This window comes from Dermacentor andersoni, chromosome 1 (genome assembly GCF_023375885.2).
Source record: "Dermacentor andersoni chromosome 1, qqDerAnde1_hic_scaffold, whole genome shotgun sequence".
NCBI lineage: Eukaryota > Metazoa > Arthropoda > Arachnida > Ixodida > Ixodidae > Dermacentor > Dermacentor andersoni.
The window spans coordinates 181,171,178-181,187,407 of record NC_092814.1 but is presented as its reverse complement, the minus strand read 5'-3'; the positions used below and the strand labels follow the sequence as shown (position 1 = coordinate 181,187,407).

The 16,230-nt window shown below is 46.5% G+C and overlaps 1 protein-coding gene across 1 annotated transcript in view; it reads right to left on the bottom strand.

The window, feature by feature from the left end:
* Positions 1–10,010: 10,010 nt before the first annotated feature.
* Positions 10,011–16,230, bottom strand: part of Tsp26A (Tetraspanin 26A) — a 50,405-nt gene continuing 44,185 nt past the window's right edge. Inside the window, exon 9 of the mRNA XM_050195257.3 lies at positions 10,011–13,781. Within this exon, the coding sequence (XP_050051214.1) occupies positions 13,713–13,781 (69 nt within the window). The 3' untranslated portion in view covers positions 10,011–13,712. The remainder of the gene's footprint in view (positions 13,782–16,230) is intronic.

Sequence of the window (16,230 nt, the reverse complement as noted above, 5' to 3'; positions counted from 1 at the left end):
GGTACACGCTTATGTCTTCGCGACACCCATCTGTTGCCTTGAGGCTCGACCACATAGACAAGTATGACACGGCCATAGACACGCTGCACTTGGCGGCTGAGATCACTCAAGGAATGAAGATGGGCAGCACGTCCCAATGGAAGCCCTCACAAGCCTGCTTCGTGATAGCCACGACTGTAGTCATTTGTCTGCAGGATGTCCTTCTAAGAAGCGAAGAGTACAACTTTTTCGTCTCAAGCCCATGAAGGAACCTTGGGCACGCAAACAAGACTTGTGGAGGAGTGAGCCTACAGTGAACTTCGAAATCGGATTTTAATGTACGTAGCCACAATTCACACACTTTTGTTTCACCTTTGTTGCCATTTTTTATATAGATTTTGTTCCGTGTGTTCATTTTTTCCCCTTCCAATCTTCTACATATATCAAGTTGAGCTGCACAGTAATATTGCCATTTTCTTTGTTGAAATTTATTAAAAGCTCCTACACCGGAGCAGTGGGACGACCTACTGACCAGCTCGTGCCCTCAGGACCAGCTTCGACTGGTGGACAGAGAGCGACGGGCAGCGAGGGATGACGGCGTCTTAAGGCTCAACCAGACGTACGCGTTCCAATGCGTCCGCACACGCCGCGCTGACTCGACGTCGCGTGGCGCCCGACGGAGGAAGAGGGCGCGCACCCAAACGATGCACGAGTGGCCGCGCGTAGCCGCGCGTCTCGTCGCGGCGGCGCAGTGCTGCTAGCTTGCCATGTTCAAGGCAGTCTAGCCTTCGCTTAACGGCCACGTTAAGCAATGTGTTACATATTAGACAGTTTTAGTTTAGCGTCAGAAACTATAGCGTACGCTATACGCTATAATATAGCGTACGCTAAGCAGCGCACGTTTTCTACCATTTTAGTTGACTGGCGATATCTTCGAATCTCGGAGGCCATATGCCGTTGTTGCGGCTATTTCGCATCATTAGCGACAGGTGGCGCTGACATCTCGAATGTTTGTTTCGTTAGGCTTCGACTCGTTCGAAACGAGAAGCGATCTCGAAAACACCACGAGGTTATCCATAATACTCTGTCGTCGAAGTGGCCTGAGACTAAGCGAAAGCCGTTTACACAGTCATTTGCTACGAACGAAGTGCATTTTACAAAAGCAACGCCAAATTCAATTCGAAGCGGGCAGCCGGGACCGCCGCCATGTTTCCCGCAAGCTCCGCAAACCCCGCAACAACGCTAGGGTGACCCGGGCTTGCCTGAACGTCGCGCGAAGAGTCGTTTCGGAAGTGACGTTGGCTTGCCGTGGTCATGTGAGGTGTGTCATGCTACTGACGCGAGCGGCAGCTTCCGGCGCGGGCGCAAAAATTCTAGCGGTTGTAGGTCTCCACGCCGCCGCGCGCCGACACGCGAAACAGCCTCCGCGCCTGACGCCGTACGCGCCCAGGCGTGGTGCGGCGCGTGCGGGCGCATTGGAACGCGTACGTCTGGTTGAGCCTTTAGACTGAGGACGCCGCCCACCTGGGGACGACCACCGTCGTCTTCTCTTTAAATGAAGTTCATTTCTCTCTCTCATTTTCCTAGTTTATGATCTTTGATCCGATGAGTGCTGCCAAAAACGTGTGACAAATGACAGTACTTAATAAAAACATGCATACTTAGGATCAAAACTTCGTGGCAATAATCGTTCGTCATTTATTGACTGGTTCTCTTCCCTAGCTATCAGCATGTTCTGAAGGAATTTCATTATTATTGCGGCATAATGATTTAGTTTCCAAGCAACGGAGCTCCACCGCGCAAATCTGCCTGAAGAACAGCAATGCCTAATAATAGAATATGGTCGTTCGACATTCAATCGTCCATTGCTTTATACGAATGCTTGAGTAAACGCGTTATTTCCCACCTGTAGAACAATACAATGGGTGTCATGCAACATAGTTCCCGTTTGGCAGTAAACAAACTATCACACCAACAAGCGCTCGTCACGCGTTTCAAAACGGTTTCAGACTACAGCATTACATGACAGCGTGAGACAGCTTATTTAATAGTGCTCTTTGACTGAAAACCATCAAAAATATTACCTGCGAAACTATCAACATGCATTAATGCCTTTCCGCGGTAGTTTTGTCCGCACAAAGCCCCCGTGGTGCCTACAAACCGCTCATACACACACGCGTCAGCAACGCGTTCCTTGGAGTGGGCGTTGGAATGGCGCACGCCGTAGCAGACGACGCGGTTGTCTCCACCCTGCACGGAGCGGTTCTTGAGGAGGACATTGACGCACCTTAACAGTAGTTTATTACTCAAAGGACTGCTCAAAGGCGTTGAACTGGACGTTAATGCTTTCGCATTCATAACTCATGATAAGTGCTAAGGTGTCCTCGCATTTTCTTTTTTAAGTAAGTAACCCATAAATAAATAATCCTCCTCCCACAGTCCCTAGATATTAAGTTTACCTTTCAGATGCAACAAACCTCATCAAAATCAGTGCAGTGATTGCAGAGAAAGAGAATTTCTCCATTACCGTATATTTAGACATGTGCTCAAAAGCGCAAACCTGAGAGACGCTGTACAGGCGGTACCACCGTACCACCACCTTCTGCCTCCTGGTTTACCCCACGCTGGACAAGTGCTTCTTTTCCGGTGGCAGTCTAGCTTTGCCCTGACCCCAGACGTGCTAGAAGAGTGGCGCACTTACGCGAGACATCAGGCTGACGCAAGTGAGCAAGATGTGTACTCTGACGACGGCACACGTGGCGTCCCCAGCTGCGTGATGTGGGATTATCTGGTACACCAAGCGACGCCGCGGAGAAAACACATTCTCCAGGAAAAGAAGCCAAGCTACGAAGGGTGGATCCGACTGCTGTGCGGCCTAGAGAACCGCCACACAGCGCTCCTGGCTTCTGCCAGAGTCCCGATTACTACGCCGGTTGTGGATACTTTTGCTCGCAGCGCGCCTTCTACACCCGAAAATTTTTATTCACTTTCCTCGTATTAGCCCAAAGAGTCATCCCATCGAAAATCAATCAATCAAACCATTTTGTCGTCATTCCTGCAATGGTTGATGTCCCCGCAGTTTCATATGTGCAAGCAGCCCCTGATCAGTGCTTTCACCAGTGTCTTTTCTGGCAAAATTAATGTAACGTACGTGGCCACCATATTCCGTCTTTGCAGAAAGCTCAGATTTGTCATCGGCAACCTATCTATAAAGCGCTCTCGTTTATCATGCAGTTCCAGAACGTGTAAACTTTCGCATTCCCAGCCATGCTATACTTCCCGTTATGATCGGGCCAAAAATCGAACAGGACCAGGATGGGCAACGCTATCAATCTTTCCTAATCTGAGCTAATTGCCCTTCATAGTGAGAAGGCCTCATTACTCCGACTGCCAAGTGGGGCGTGCCACATTCCATGAATGTTTGCAGTGAAGCTACCACTACCAGCAAGGACTTCGTCTTGGAGTCTCCTTATGCGGGGTCATTGACCCTACCGTAAGACGAACTGTATTCCCGGTCCAAGCGACGGCGCATACCAGGGCCATTCTGGGATCGGCGGCACCACGTAGAGTATTGTATAGGCTACCTTTAGGGGGCTCCCTTTAAAGGCGACGGAGGCTCATGCACCGTGCCGCATAGCCATTGTGCGGAAACACAGCAATACCCCTGAAATGGCTCGAGCAGAGGAGAGCAACAGAGACGAGCAACAGGGAGGATCCGGCCATCGACGTCGCGGCCCAACGAACGCGCCTACTCCCTGATGAAACTCCCATCGAAACTCTCCGCCGATTGCCCATTACGCACGGGACCTTTATGACCGTGAAGGTCCATGCAAATTATATTTTCCTTGTTTTTCGTCTTCACGACACCTGCGCCTTCGTCGTTGTCTCCTGAATCGAGCGGTGAAGACTACGTCACCCGATCGTGGTCGTACCCTCCAACTATATACGATCTGTCAGGATGGTATGGTATGATATGGTAAAACTTTATTGAAGTACTGCAGATCGCGAGTCTTCACGAAGCGGGCCGCTCCCACGTGGGAACGGGAAGGCCGAGCCTCTCGGCCGCATCGTGGGCCTGCTGGACAGCCCAGAGTTGGTCAGCCAGAAGAGGGCTGCGGAGAACCGCCTTACATCTGGCCGAGCTGTTATCGATGATAGAGCGTGACCGGGCACACCGCCAGAGCATGTGGTCTAACGTGGCTATTTCTCCACAAACGTGGCAGGTAGCATTGGTGTAAGTGCCCGGATAGATTTTATGTAAGAGCGACGGATTGGGATAGGTATTCGTTTGTAGTAGACGGAGCGGAGCGTTAATGCTTGAGCTCTATTCAGCCGCGGATGAGGAACAAAGTAGGTTCTACGGCTGAGATAGTAGTGTTTAGTAATCTCGTTGTAGGTGGAGGGCGTGTCCCTGTTCTCTGGGGAGTCGGCTTCCGATTGGTCGAGGGTAGCGCGGTGGGCAAGTTCACGCGCAGCCCCGTGAGCCGACTCGTTGAGGTTTGGAGGAGCACCCTTTATCTGACCCTGATGTGCGGGAAACCAATAAATGAAGTGGTGCGTGATTGCCTTGCCCCCAAGAAGTCCGAGGGCCTGTTTAGAAACGGTGCCTTTTTCAAATGCTCTTACTGCAGATCTTGAATCACTATAGATGACATCCCGTGAGCAATCCAGCAGGGCTAGTGCAATAGCCATTTGTTCAACTATTTCGGAGTCCCTCATCCGAACCGAGGCAGCATTGGTGATTCCTTGCCGACCATCAACAGTGACGATGGTGAACGCCCGATGATGAAAAACGTTTATTCAACGGATTGAGAGTTTGCAGGCCAAAAATGGCCCTTTACATAGGTGGAGTCCTTAGTCTGGGACCCCACTGGACGAAGCTGCTACCCGCGCCCGTTGGACTAGAGCCCTTTGAGACTCCAGCGCCGAGCAATTGAGTAGGGCTGCCTCTCATGCCTCTCTAGTGGGGGAAGGGTTGGGGGGAAGGGACGGATTCATCTGGCATGCCCACACCACGTGAAAGTTATCGGAGGCTTCCCCACAGTGAAGGCATCGCCCATCAACTTTTGGGTCAAAATGTTTTGCTATTGCAGGACACAACAGTGTGTCTGTCTGCAGGCGCCGCAGGGTTCGTTCATCGGCCTTACTCAGGCCCTTAGCAGGGACCGGGAAAAGCCGATGACGTTCGCAATAGTCTGCCAGAATTTCCCTGAACCGCAGAAGCGGTTGTCTAATCTCTGAGCCGGAAGAGTCTGGTTGAGGTGCCCGGTGGGTAAGCGCTCGGGCGGCCGCGTCCGCAGCCTCGCCCGACGTCCCTTACAAGAAGCGGCATCCACAAAGCTGACCTGTCGCTGATCACTGTGTATTTGCCTAAGGAGGTTGGCCGCCCTTGCCCTCCTCCTACCGCGATTATGATCGGGGTGCATGTTCCTAGGTATTGGCGCGACCGTAATGTTCTCACGAATCGACGGAGGAACGTCAGAGAACTCCTCCGCTACTCTACCGGGGTGATATCCGAGTTCCTGTAAGATGGATCTCCCTGCCTTCGTTGTAGTGAGGCGAGTTAGCTGTGCGCGCTCCTGGGCCTCTGCAATCTCTTCAAGAGTGTTATGAATGCCAAGCTGCATTGTATCTGTACAAGTGTATACGGATAACCCGAGAACCCGCTTAGTAATCTTCCTAAGCTGTGCATTCAATTTATCCCGCTCTGCCCGTTTCCATCGATGCATGGCTGCCACGTATGTAAAGTGGCACAGAACGAAGGCATGCATTAGTCGAATGAGGTTATACCCCTCGAGTCCATGATGCCGATTTGATACCCTCCGAACTAAACGAACAGCACTTTCAGTTTTAGCTATTAGCTTGCGTATAGTCTTGCCATTTGTACCCCCTGACTCAACAATCATGCCCGAGACCTTCATTGAATCGACTCCGGGTATATGGCCCCCATTTCTTGTATATAGGTTAATGTCTGTCTTTTAACGATGTCCACCCCTTTGGCCTTGGACCGCGTTTCTTGGGACTATAGAGCAAGAGTTCCGACTTCAAGGGGGAGCATCTGAGACCGGTGGGTTCGAGATAGGTTTCGATAGTGTCTATGGCCTCCTGTAAGGCTCTCTCAACCTGACCGTCATTGCCTCCTGTGCACCATATAGTTATATCGTCAGCATACATAGTGTGTTTGATGCCTTCAATCTCGAGAAGCTTTCTGCTTAGGTCGACCATGGCTATATTGAATAAACAGGGGGAAATGACTGACCCCTGTGGGGTGCCCCTCTCGCCAAGTTCCAGCAGTTGTGATTCGAGATCGGCCACCCGGAGCGTAGCTAGCCTTCCTATCCGAGAGGAACGATCTAACATAGTTGTAGTTGTAAAATCTCTCACCCAGATTGAGCCGAGATATCGAGGCTAGGATATGCGAATGTAGAACGCTGTCAAAAGCCTTCTCAAGATCAAGTCCCAAAACGGCCCGAGTGTCGCTACAGTTGTCTATGATTTCATGCTTAATCAGTTTCATGGTATCCTGTGTGGATAGGCCTGGTCTGAATCCTATCATACTATGGGGGTAAATGTCGTTATTCTCCAGGAACCAGGAGAGTCGATTCAGAACCGCGTGCTCCGCTACCTTACCCACACAGGATGCAAGTGAGATGGGCCTCAAGTTGTCAACGCTAGGTGTTTGTCAGGTTTGGGGATGAGTACTGCGAGAGCAGTCTTCCAAGGTAATGGGACGGTTCCATTCCTCCAAACTTCATTAATCTCCTCTGTGAGGTATGCGATTGATTCGTCATCCAGATTTCGCAACGCCTTCTTGGAGATGCCATCCGGCCCTGGCACAGATCTACCATTGAGTCCATGTAGAACCCTATGGATCTCCTCAACGCCAAACTCCGCATCCAGGTAGGAATTGCCCTGGCACCTGGTAATCGAGATGTAGAGGAGACCGCCCTGAGCCGACTGGGAGATATTTGTTAGCAAGTGTGCGGATTAATTCGTCCTCAGAGGTCATTCATGCGGCCTCATGTATGGTTCTACCAATGACATGCCTCTGATTAGACTTGGTATTGGTCTTGTTAAGCAGATGCTTAAGCAAGCTCCAAGTTTTACCATTGCGCATTTGGCAGTCTATCGAATTGCAAGCCTCGTCCCACTGCTGTGTAGAGAGGGTTACACAATGCTCCTCAATGTGTTTGTTAATATCAGACATCTTTTTGCGTAGCCTACGATTAAGTCGTTGACACTTCCATCTGTTGAGAATGGACCGTGTGGCCTCTAACAGATGGGCTAACCTGTTATCCATTTTCTCAACAGGAAGGTCGGTGCAGACCTTAGAGGTTGCACGCCGAACGTCCTCTTGGACCTGAACCATCCATTGCTCTATGGTAGGTCGGGAATCTGAGGGGGGCCTCTCCTCCCGAAGCTTGCGGAATTTATCCCAGTCCGTGTATGAGAATTCGCGGTTTTTTACTCACGATAGGAAGCTGGGCCTCACAAATATAGTGGTCACTACCAAGGTTCTCAGCCAAGTTATTCCATTTAGCCTCAGTCACGTTTTTGATGAAGATGAGATCAGGGGTAGAGTCTCTACACGTGGAAGTCCCGATTCGGGTTGGAAAGTTAGGGTCAGTGATCAGCGTCAGGTCCAGATCCATGGCATTCTGCCAGAGATGCTTTCTGCCAGAGATGCTTATTGGTATCATATTTATGACCCCAGACATGAAGCGGGGCATTAAAGTCCCCTGCGACAATAAGAGGGCTTGAGCCTGCCATGTCTACGGCCTTGCCGAGCAGAGTCTTAAATCGTTGCCTGCAATGACTGCAAAATAAGTGATCGTTGCGTGTGTAGAAAGTGCGTAACAATACTTGAGGAGTCCTCCACAAAAAGTACATCTGCTGCATATCGCACATGCTTGCAAGCATGCGCAGCAATGCCATGTGATGGCGGTTTTATCGATTCCGCCAGCACCTGACATGGCGGTGGTCGTGACAACGTAAAACATAACAAGCCAAAACAAACACGGATGCAATAGTGTTGTGCAAGAAGCAGATAGTATTCAACAAATTTTTGAGCCAATGAACTTACACGGGCCTCTACCTTTGTAGTAGAAGTTAAGCAATGCATCAAAGCAAGGCACGAACACAGGAATTTACCCGTGTCCTGTACGCAGTCGAGCCTTGTTACGAGTTAAATCTGGCATTAAAATGCCTTCGTCATATTCCATATTCGTTACAAGCATGCACGCTAATATCGCCGGAAAATAATCGCACTCGGGTCTATGTGGCCTCCAGCAGATTTTGATGGCCCATTGGCGGCTTGCTGTCCCCACACACGACGTGCCAACACTAAATTACGTACACGCGCCTTGCACCGTGCTAAGGTCCATAACCGTGCCAGGGTCCCAAACCTTGCCACGGGATCGGCACGATGGCACACCGGCATTGTCCAAGGCAAGCTGCTGGCCAGAACGCATAGCACGTGAGTGGAAAATGTCCCATGCAAGTTTGAATGGGCTGCACGCGGTCCCAAACTCCGCTACAACGGCCATAAGTCTAGCCCGTAGACTATCGATCGCCTATGATGTCTACGAGTACAGACATAATGACAGCGATGTTCTCGCGACTTTTCGCCAGCCATTTCACCGGCTGCCGGCAAATTTTCGTCACAGTTGCAGTGCCTAGGCCATTAGGCCTAACCAGCGCCACTTCGTCGGCAACTGAAGGTGCACTTTGGTGCCCAGTCGACGAGGATGCAACTTTGTTCACGGCCGCCATGTTTGCAGCATTGCACGCTTGGATGGAAACATTAAAACAGTACACCGTGCGGTGTCCGAAATTTCGGTTGCCGTTATATAATTGGTTCTAGGGGAAAGTACAGCATCGTGGGGAAGTCCGAATCACAGGTACGAAAAATCTATCGGCGACTTCATTTTACTTTTTCGCTGCCAGAATACATATCTTGAGTCGCGTGCAAACAAGAATCTCGCATTTGCATATTCATTACAGGACAACACTCCCTTGAAATGAAATGTGACCAACCAAATGCAAAATGTATTCGTGTATTCATGTTCGTTATATCTAAGTTCGACTATCTGAACATTTTCGCAGGCATCCTGTATCCATCACCTCACAATCTCTAACTATCGAGCAAAGTTCTCCAACTGAGGTCGTCCTGCATATCACATGCACCAGTACTTTATTCACTGTACTATTTAGACGACTAGTCTCCGTAAGTGTTTATAGTGTACACTTTTGGTGCAGTCGGATATAGAGGCATCTGCAGTTTTACAGGCGACTGCCTGTGTATACCGGGTCATCTATTTTAACGAAAAAATAGGATAAAACCTTTGTGATGTTTTTGACCAGTGAAGAAAGCTCCATCGCATTGGTTGAACCTTAATTTTAAATTTTTTTCTTTAATATGGGATAAAATTTTTTATAAGTCGCATGATAGATAGTATGGTCTGCACAACAGGGGTGAAGTGCCATTACATTGGCAGTTATACTGTAGATACTGCAGGAGGAGAAGCAGGTGCCTCTGGCAGTGTTCTAGACTCCCTACAGTTGCAAACACTCGCAGCAGCAAAAATTGAAATGTTGATAGAAAGGCAGCAATGGGTCTCCTATGTGGAAGAGAGGTCATCAATTTGAGTACAATATGCAGAGGTCAGCCAAGCAGAGGTCTGCAATGGCAAATTAAAATGAAGCAGGGCAGAATTGCCAACTTCAGCATGTCCATTCTGTGTCTTCAGACCATCACCTACAGTTCCATCAAGATATTGCAAGAAGACGGTCTTTCTACTTAAGGGTTAAGAGACTACAAAAAAGCATCACATGCAAGACACCGGGCTGAGGTCATCAGCCCATTATTGTCTCATATCAACTGCTGCAGGCAGCAGCAGCACCAAATGCTACTGCTGCTTGCATGAATGCATTCCTGTTGCCAACATGTAGTGATAAACCAGATTATTTTTGCCGATTGATGGCTGTTACAAACAAGCTTTATGCAGTCTCACTCAAAAAGCCATAAACGCTTATTTCAAACTTCAAAGGACACTGTTTATTGTTGACAATCGTAAGTCGCATTTGTGGGTAATATATGATTCTACATGACTAGTGACAGTGCAGATGGCAGACATCCTTTGTCAACTTCCCATATAGAACTCTATTCACAAATAAATAGAGCAGGCATACAAACAAGATGAGTACACATTGTGTTTTATGTACACTGAGCACAGTTGCATGTGCAGGACAAAGTCTGCACAATTCAGAAAAACTTCACACAAGCAATCATAAAAAAAGATTCAGAAAAAAAGGGGGGCACTAGAGCTCCCAAAATTCAAATAGATCAACTTCATCTACAGAGCTCCCCATCATTTTTCTAAAGAGCAATTTGATGCAAAGTGCTGTATATATATATATATGTAATCTAAAATACACAATTGCTACTGTAGCCCCATGCGACTTGAAAAAGGGCAAGTGGCTGAAAAATCCCCATTGCTGCAGCCACACTTCATACAGATGCCAACTAGAGTGCTAACTCTGCAGAACACCAGTACCAGTGTATGCACCTTCCAAGGCTGTAAGCCTGCAAATGAGTCACAAATATTAGCAGCGTTTGCCAACAGTGCGATATAATCATTTAAGGCCTGATGCAGGTGCTCAGCTAAATACAGACTACATGAACCAAACACTGTCACACAGGACTGTCACAAACTGGCAAAACTGTACATTGAGACTGACATGCTGGAGTATACATCAAGTTCTCTTGATGTTACAATAAAGGTCACAAAGCTAGCTCACATCTACACCTATATGTATATCATACATATTCTTCCTTACTACTTAATATTGAGAGCTTAAGTCGGCAGTGATTAAAATGCTCCATGTTAGCTTGTTCTGCACAAGGATCATGTTTAAACTCTGAATATAAACATGCAACATGATTTAACCCATTATTGTAAGTTTAATATAAAAAAAAACACCTTCAGCAAAGCTTTCTTTAAGACAATCAGCAGTGGCAGAAAACTTCCAAGCAAGGAATTCAGACGACAATGCAAGGAAAAAAGCTTTGGTGATGCATTGCCTTGCAGGAAGAAATGACACGTCTGGTTGTGCACCACAGACTTTGCGCCAATTGGACCCTTACACAAATTGGAAAGTTAAAGAAACAGTCATTTTTGAGCAAAAACCACACCTGCCCACTGATGCTGAACCTGCCACAATAATGGGCAGTGAACATGCAGCAGGATAACTTATGTGGACTGAGAACAAAAAATCACAGGTGGGCACAGCTAAACAGACAAAGCTACAACTGGGTGATGCTAGCAACTTAAGTGAATGTGCAGAAAAATGAAGTGAAATAGTGCCCCCTAGCTTTTGCTTGCTGCAATATATTCTGTCTGTCATAGGGACAACTGCCCAAAAAAACATACATCCAAGGGGGCAACTCCTAGCCCAAAGCATACTTATGAAGTCACTGCTGAAGTCACAGGAATCAATGTCTCGCTGACATAAAATGAACACACCTGATACTAGTGCACATGACAGAACTTTTGCATACAAGCTGCTAGTCAAGAGACCCATAATGGTGACCTTAATGTGTTCAGGTCGTAAAGACAGCCTGTCACACATAAAGCTAAAGAAAAAAAAAATTTTTTTTAACAGTCTACACACAAAAATCCTTGGTGTTAAGGGAACACATTTGTTCGAATGGACGCAATGGAAGACATGTGCATCAAGATTTTCCTTCCATTCATATTATTGCAGGATCAGTTGTAGTTTCTCAACAAAATGATACCAGGCGAGAACTTAAACGATTCCCAATTTCTATTGTGTAGTAGCAGTATCTGGCCACAATAGCGCAGCATAAAAACTGCGACCTCTTTGCCACATGTAAAATACTAGTGCACATTTCTTCATATGCAAAATATGAACACAACAGTCAGCCACCATAAAAGCCTGAGCTGAGTGCAAATACCTTAATGGCAGAACCGATACGTACACCTGTTGTAGCACAGGTTCTGCCATCACACCATGAAACAACCTGACAGTTACACTACAAGAATCCATAACATGGTTCTGCCATCACACCATGAAACAACCTGACAGTTACACTACAAGAATCCATAACATGTAAACCAGCATCATATCCGCAGTTGGCTGAAACAACCATGAGTATTTGAAAGTAAGCAAGCCCAGGCAAAAGCCTAAGGTGTCTTCAACTAATGACTTTCAGCATGCTTAAAATGCAAGATATACATACATTACCACTTGTATCACTATTTAGAAATTCACAATGTATGAAGTACGACAGTCCTTCCCCGTACTGTGTAAGCATAGTGCACACTGTCAACAGCAAAAAAAAAAAAAAAAAAAAAAAAAAAAAAAAAAAAAAAGAGATACCATGCCAGTGTAGTCGGAACAGCCACCAGATTAAGATGTGCTGCCTTGTGTTAACACATCTGAAGTGCATGGCCATACCTTCTTTCCCACACACACACAAAAAATATGGATGCAAGACATGGCAATGTTAATATGTTCAAAATTTAGGGAGGTTTAAGCCTCCACCTAGCTATCTAATGTCTTCACGAAGCAGCCGAAAGCCACAAAATTACAAGTAGACAGTGCACCACTAACATGCAACACAACAAACTACAAAGAGTCCATGGAAACAACACTTTCATGAACACTGATTGAAATGAGATACTAAATTCACTGTCACTGTAAACCTCATGGCCATTTCCTGTACCATGTTCATTGTTCACTAAATATATCCTCTAGGCCTGGTCAATTTCTCTTAAAGTATTGTAAAAGTGCTGGAATGTACATTGAAATTATAGATAGCCAGTGTATCTGCATTAAAATGACATGGCAGAAGAAGGTACTATTTCATGTCAAAAGTCCTTGAGAAGTATCAGACTGAGAAAGTTTGTTTGCCTATTCCCGTTAGAATATTAAGCCTAAAATGACCTTCACGACTGTGAACAGAGAATAATCTCCATTAAACACACAAGTGAATTTGTCACACTGCTGTCTCACAGAATTCAGAAACATTAAGAACAGATACCTTCTGTTGCAGCAAATGTGGAAGGAAATGTACCTGCCAGGCTTCACACCTTTTAGAATAGCTGTAAAAGACACCTTGTGACAGCTGCTGCATGATGAAATGGTGCATCTTGTGCTATTCCACATCAGTTCTTGCACCAAACAACAAGCAATAGGAGGGTAGCATTCTTTCAGTCCCAACCACTAGAAAATTGCAAGATACAAAATTTACACACTATATGACAGTCTACCAAACATGGAAAAATACACAAAGTTGCACAATGCAAGATGCGCTTGTCAAACCTCGTGCTCAAATGTCCAAGCCTCAAGACGTCCTTACTGCCTTGAGCCTGACATTAACCTTACCCACCACTCAGTCCCACGATGCCAGTTTTTACAATCTTGTTGATGACAGTACGTCGAACACTGGTCAGTTGCAAGTTAAGATAGCATAGGCCAACAACACGCTTTGTTGCCACTAGCTTCCAAGAAGGTAATGTGCTTGGACTCTCAGAAGAGGGTGATGAGAGCCACCTGGTGGTTGCGTCTGTGCTGTTGCTGCTCATGCTGGCTGCTCCAGATGCTGTCAGCACTGGTGGCAGCAGCTGCGGGTGTGGGGCCAGTCAGTGGCGCCACTCTGGGCCCTGAAACCTTCGGCTGGCTATCTTGGCCCAGGTGTGCAGCGGATGTCAGTGCCACTTCGCCTTCTGGGCGAAGATGTCTGCCCGTAAATTTTGGGCAAAACATATGCCCAGAATCTGCAGGTGAGGGGAGGGAAAGAAAGGAGCTCTTGATGAAAGTGACACCGCCTGTGACCTTGTACAAAACTTTACAAACTATTTCAGGTTCTGTCAGACTGTAGCCTAAGGTTTGTGCATTCTGGCCTTATCCTTCCTCTGGTTCTGTTACTGTTACTGATCCAAATGGCACTGACTTACTGATATCAAGGCTGTGGCATTTTAAAATGAAGAGACTTACAGGTCTAGCTGTCCAACATTTTTTAAAATAACTATTTGTTGCAAAGGCTACTAATTTCAAACGTAAACATCAAATATAACATTTACATTAAAAAAATATATTAAGTTTCGTGCTTCGTGAAATCTCTACAAAGTAGTTTACACGTCAGAGTAAATCAGGACATGAGCAAAAGCAAAGTGCAACGTTCTTACTGAAGACGTAAATTATATAAAATATCATGAGACGACTACTTTTCCATTTTGTCTCGACCAAAGCACATAAGCTGGTGCTTTAATAAAACATCAACCATGTATCAATCATTTTACACCAAAGCATTACATCTTTAACCTTTCTGTTTGGTCTGAAAATTGAAGTGCAGTTTCTTGAAGGAGTATTGAGAAAACTTTTCTTTGTAAGTGTGTGTGCATATAATAGGAATAAGGAGTAGGAATAGGAACTTAAGCATAAATGCGGAGCCTCAGTTTCTCCACTGCATGACAAATAATTTGTATGTTATTCATTAATGCAACCAGCTCAATATCAGTGCCTATCCCAGCATGATCTTGTGGGCCCTAAACGATGTCAAAGTGACTTGGGTGATTACGTGGGATAACAGACCTCTGATCTGCCATATGACTTGCTGCAGTGGTCACCAAACTTAGTCTCACTTCATGCTTCTTCGTATTTTACAGGATACAAGAGATAAAGGAGCAAAGTTGCAGGGACACTCCACCAGAGAACTGATAGCAGAATGCTCTTATGCACGCCAAATGCTCATGTTGTACACTAAAAGCTCATTAATTCACAACTTGTTAATTCTAACTTTCGGATAATTTGAAGCAGCGGTCTGTCCAACAACATATTGAAACCAATATGTAACCCATCCCGCTAATTCACACTAAAATCCGCACCACCACTGATAATTCGAACTCCGTGCCATTGTGGATGGAGAGAGTGCCAGTGCACGGGAGCACGTCGGCGATGGTGGTGTAGCCACGCAGACTGCGCAGCTTTGCTCTTTCCATCTGCAGCCCTTTGTTTAGGCCTGATTAAAGAGAGACGCATTTGCGCCTGACCAGGCACTGCCAACGTCTCTTTTGCAGGTCGGTTCTCTCCCTCTCTCAAGACCTTCAAGATAAAAACGTAGACACGGCGCTGCGTATTTAATATTTTTTTCTTTCTTTTTATGTTACGTATTGGAGGCTATGCGCTTTCTCAACGCGGTGTTCTGCCGAGAAATGGCACTAGGTACTGTTTGAAACATGGCAGCCATGACTTTTATTGGTGATCGAAGTACCAAAAAACATAGGATTCATGGCTGTTACTCAAAGGAAAGCATTGCTGTGATAAGTGTTTGGACGCCACCTATAGACCGTTTCATCGGGCGAGGAGGATAGGGCGCGCGGAGTGCCTTTCCTCCTCGCTGGCTTGGCTGATCCGGCGTGGCGCTGCTTGGAAGTATTGCTGTCGCGTGCTGCGGAACGATTTCGAGATGTTTTAGATCTTACTTGGTGAAATTTACGCCATGTTCGTTCATATAAGGTCATCAGGGAAGCCTTTCGGTGCATCGGTAACTACTGTAGGCAGAAATATGTTTTGGGGGAGCAAAAATGTGACGCACATAATCAGCCGTGGTGCGTGTATGTGTTGTTTACTATTTTGCTTATATCGATTTTAATTCAACAAAGAAAACCGGCGTCTCTGTATTACCAGCATTAAATGGTAAATCAGCTCACTGTCTGATCGATTGGCGTAGGGAGTAAAACATAAGACATAAGAGCGCATGCTCGTGCACGGCCAACCTAAGGCAACCAAGAAACATCTGAGCGGCAGGCGCTATCAAATAGTTGTGATACACTGGCATCGTTCTCACACATTTCAAATCTAGTATGCTTGAAATTACCATATGTCTACGCTAGCCTTGCTGCATGAGGCCCATGGCGCTGCTCAACACAGCGATCACTGCGGTTGGTGAGCCAGCACGATACAGATATAAGCTGTGTGCTTCGGCATTGCCTTTTTGGCCTGTGTACAGCCATAATATATGAGAGTTCGCATAGAAAGAATGCGATGGCTATTTTTGAGTGCGAAATTTCCGTAATACGTGTGAGTGCGTCGTAGAGAACTGAACGAACACAACCGAAAAAAAAAATTCGGTTATCCTCCTCTTTCTCTAAAAAGCAAGAGAAAACGGGCTAACGCCGCACAACGTTTATAAATATATAACCGCTGATGCCGTATGCTTGGACC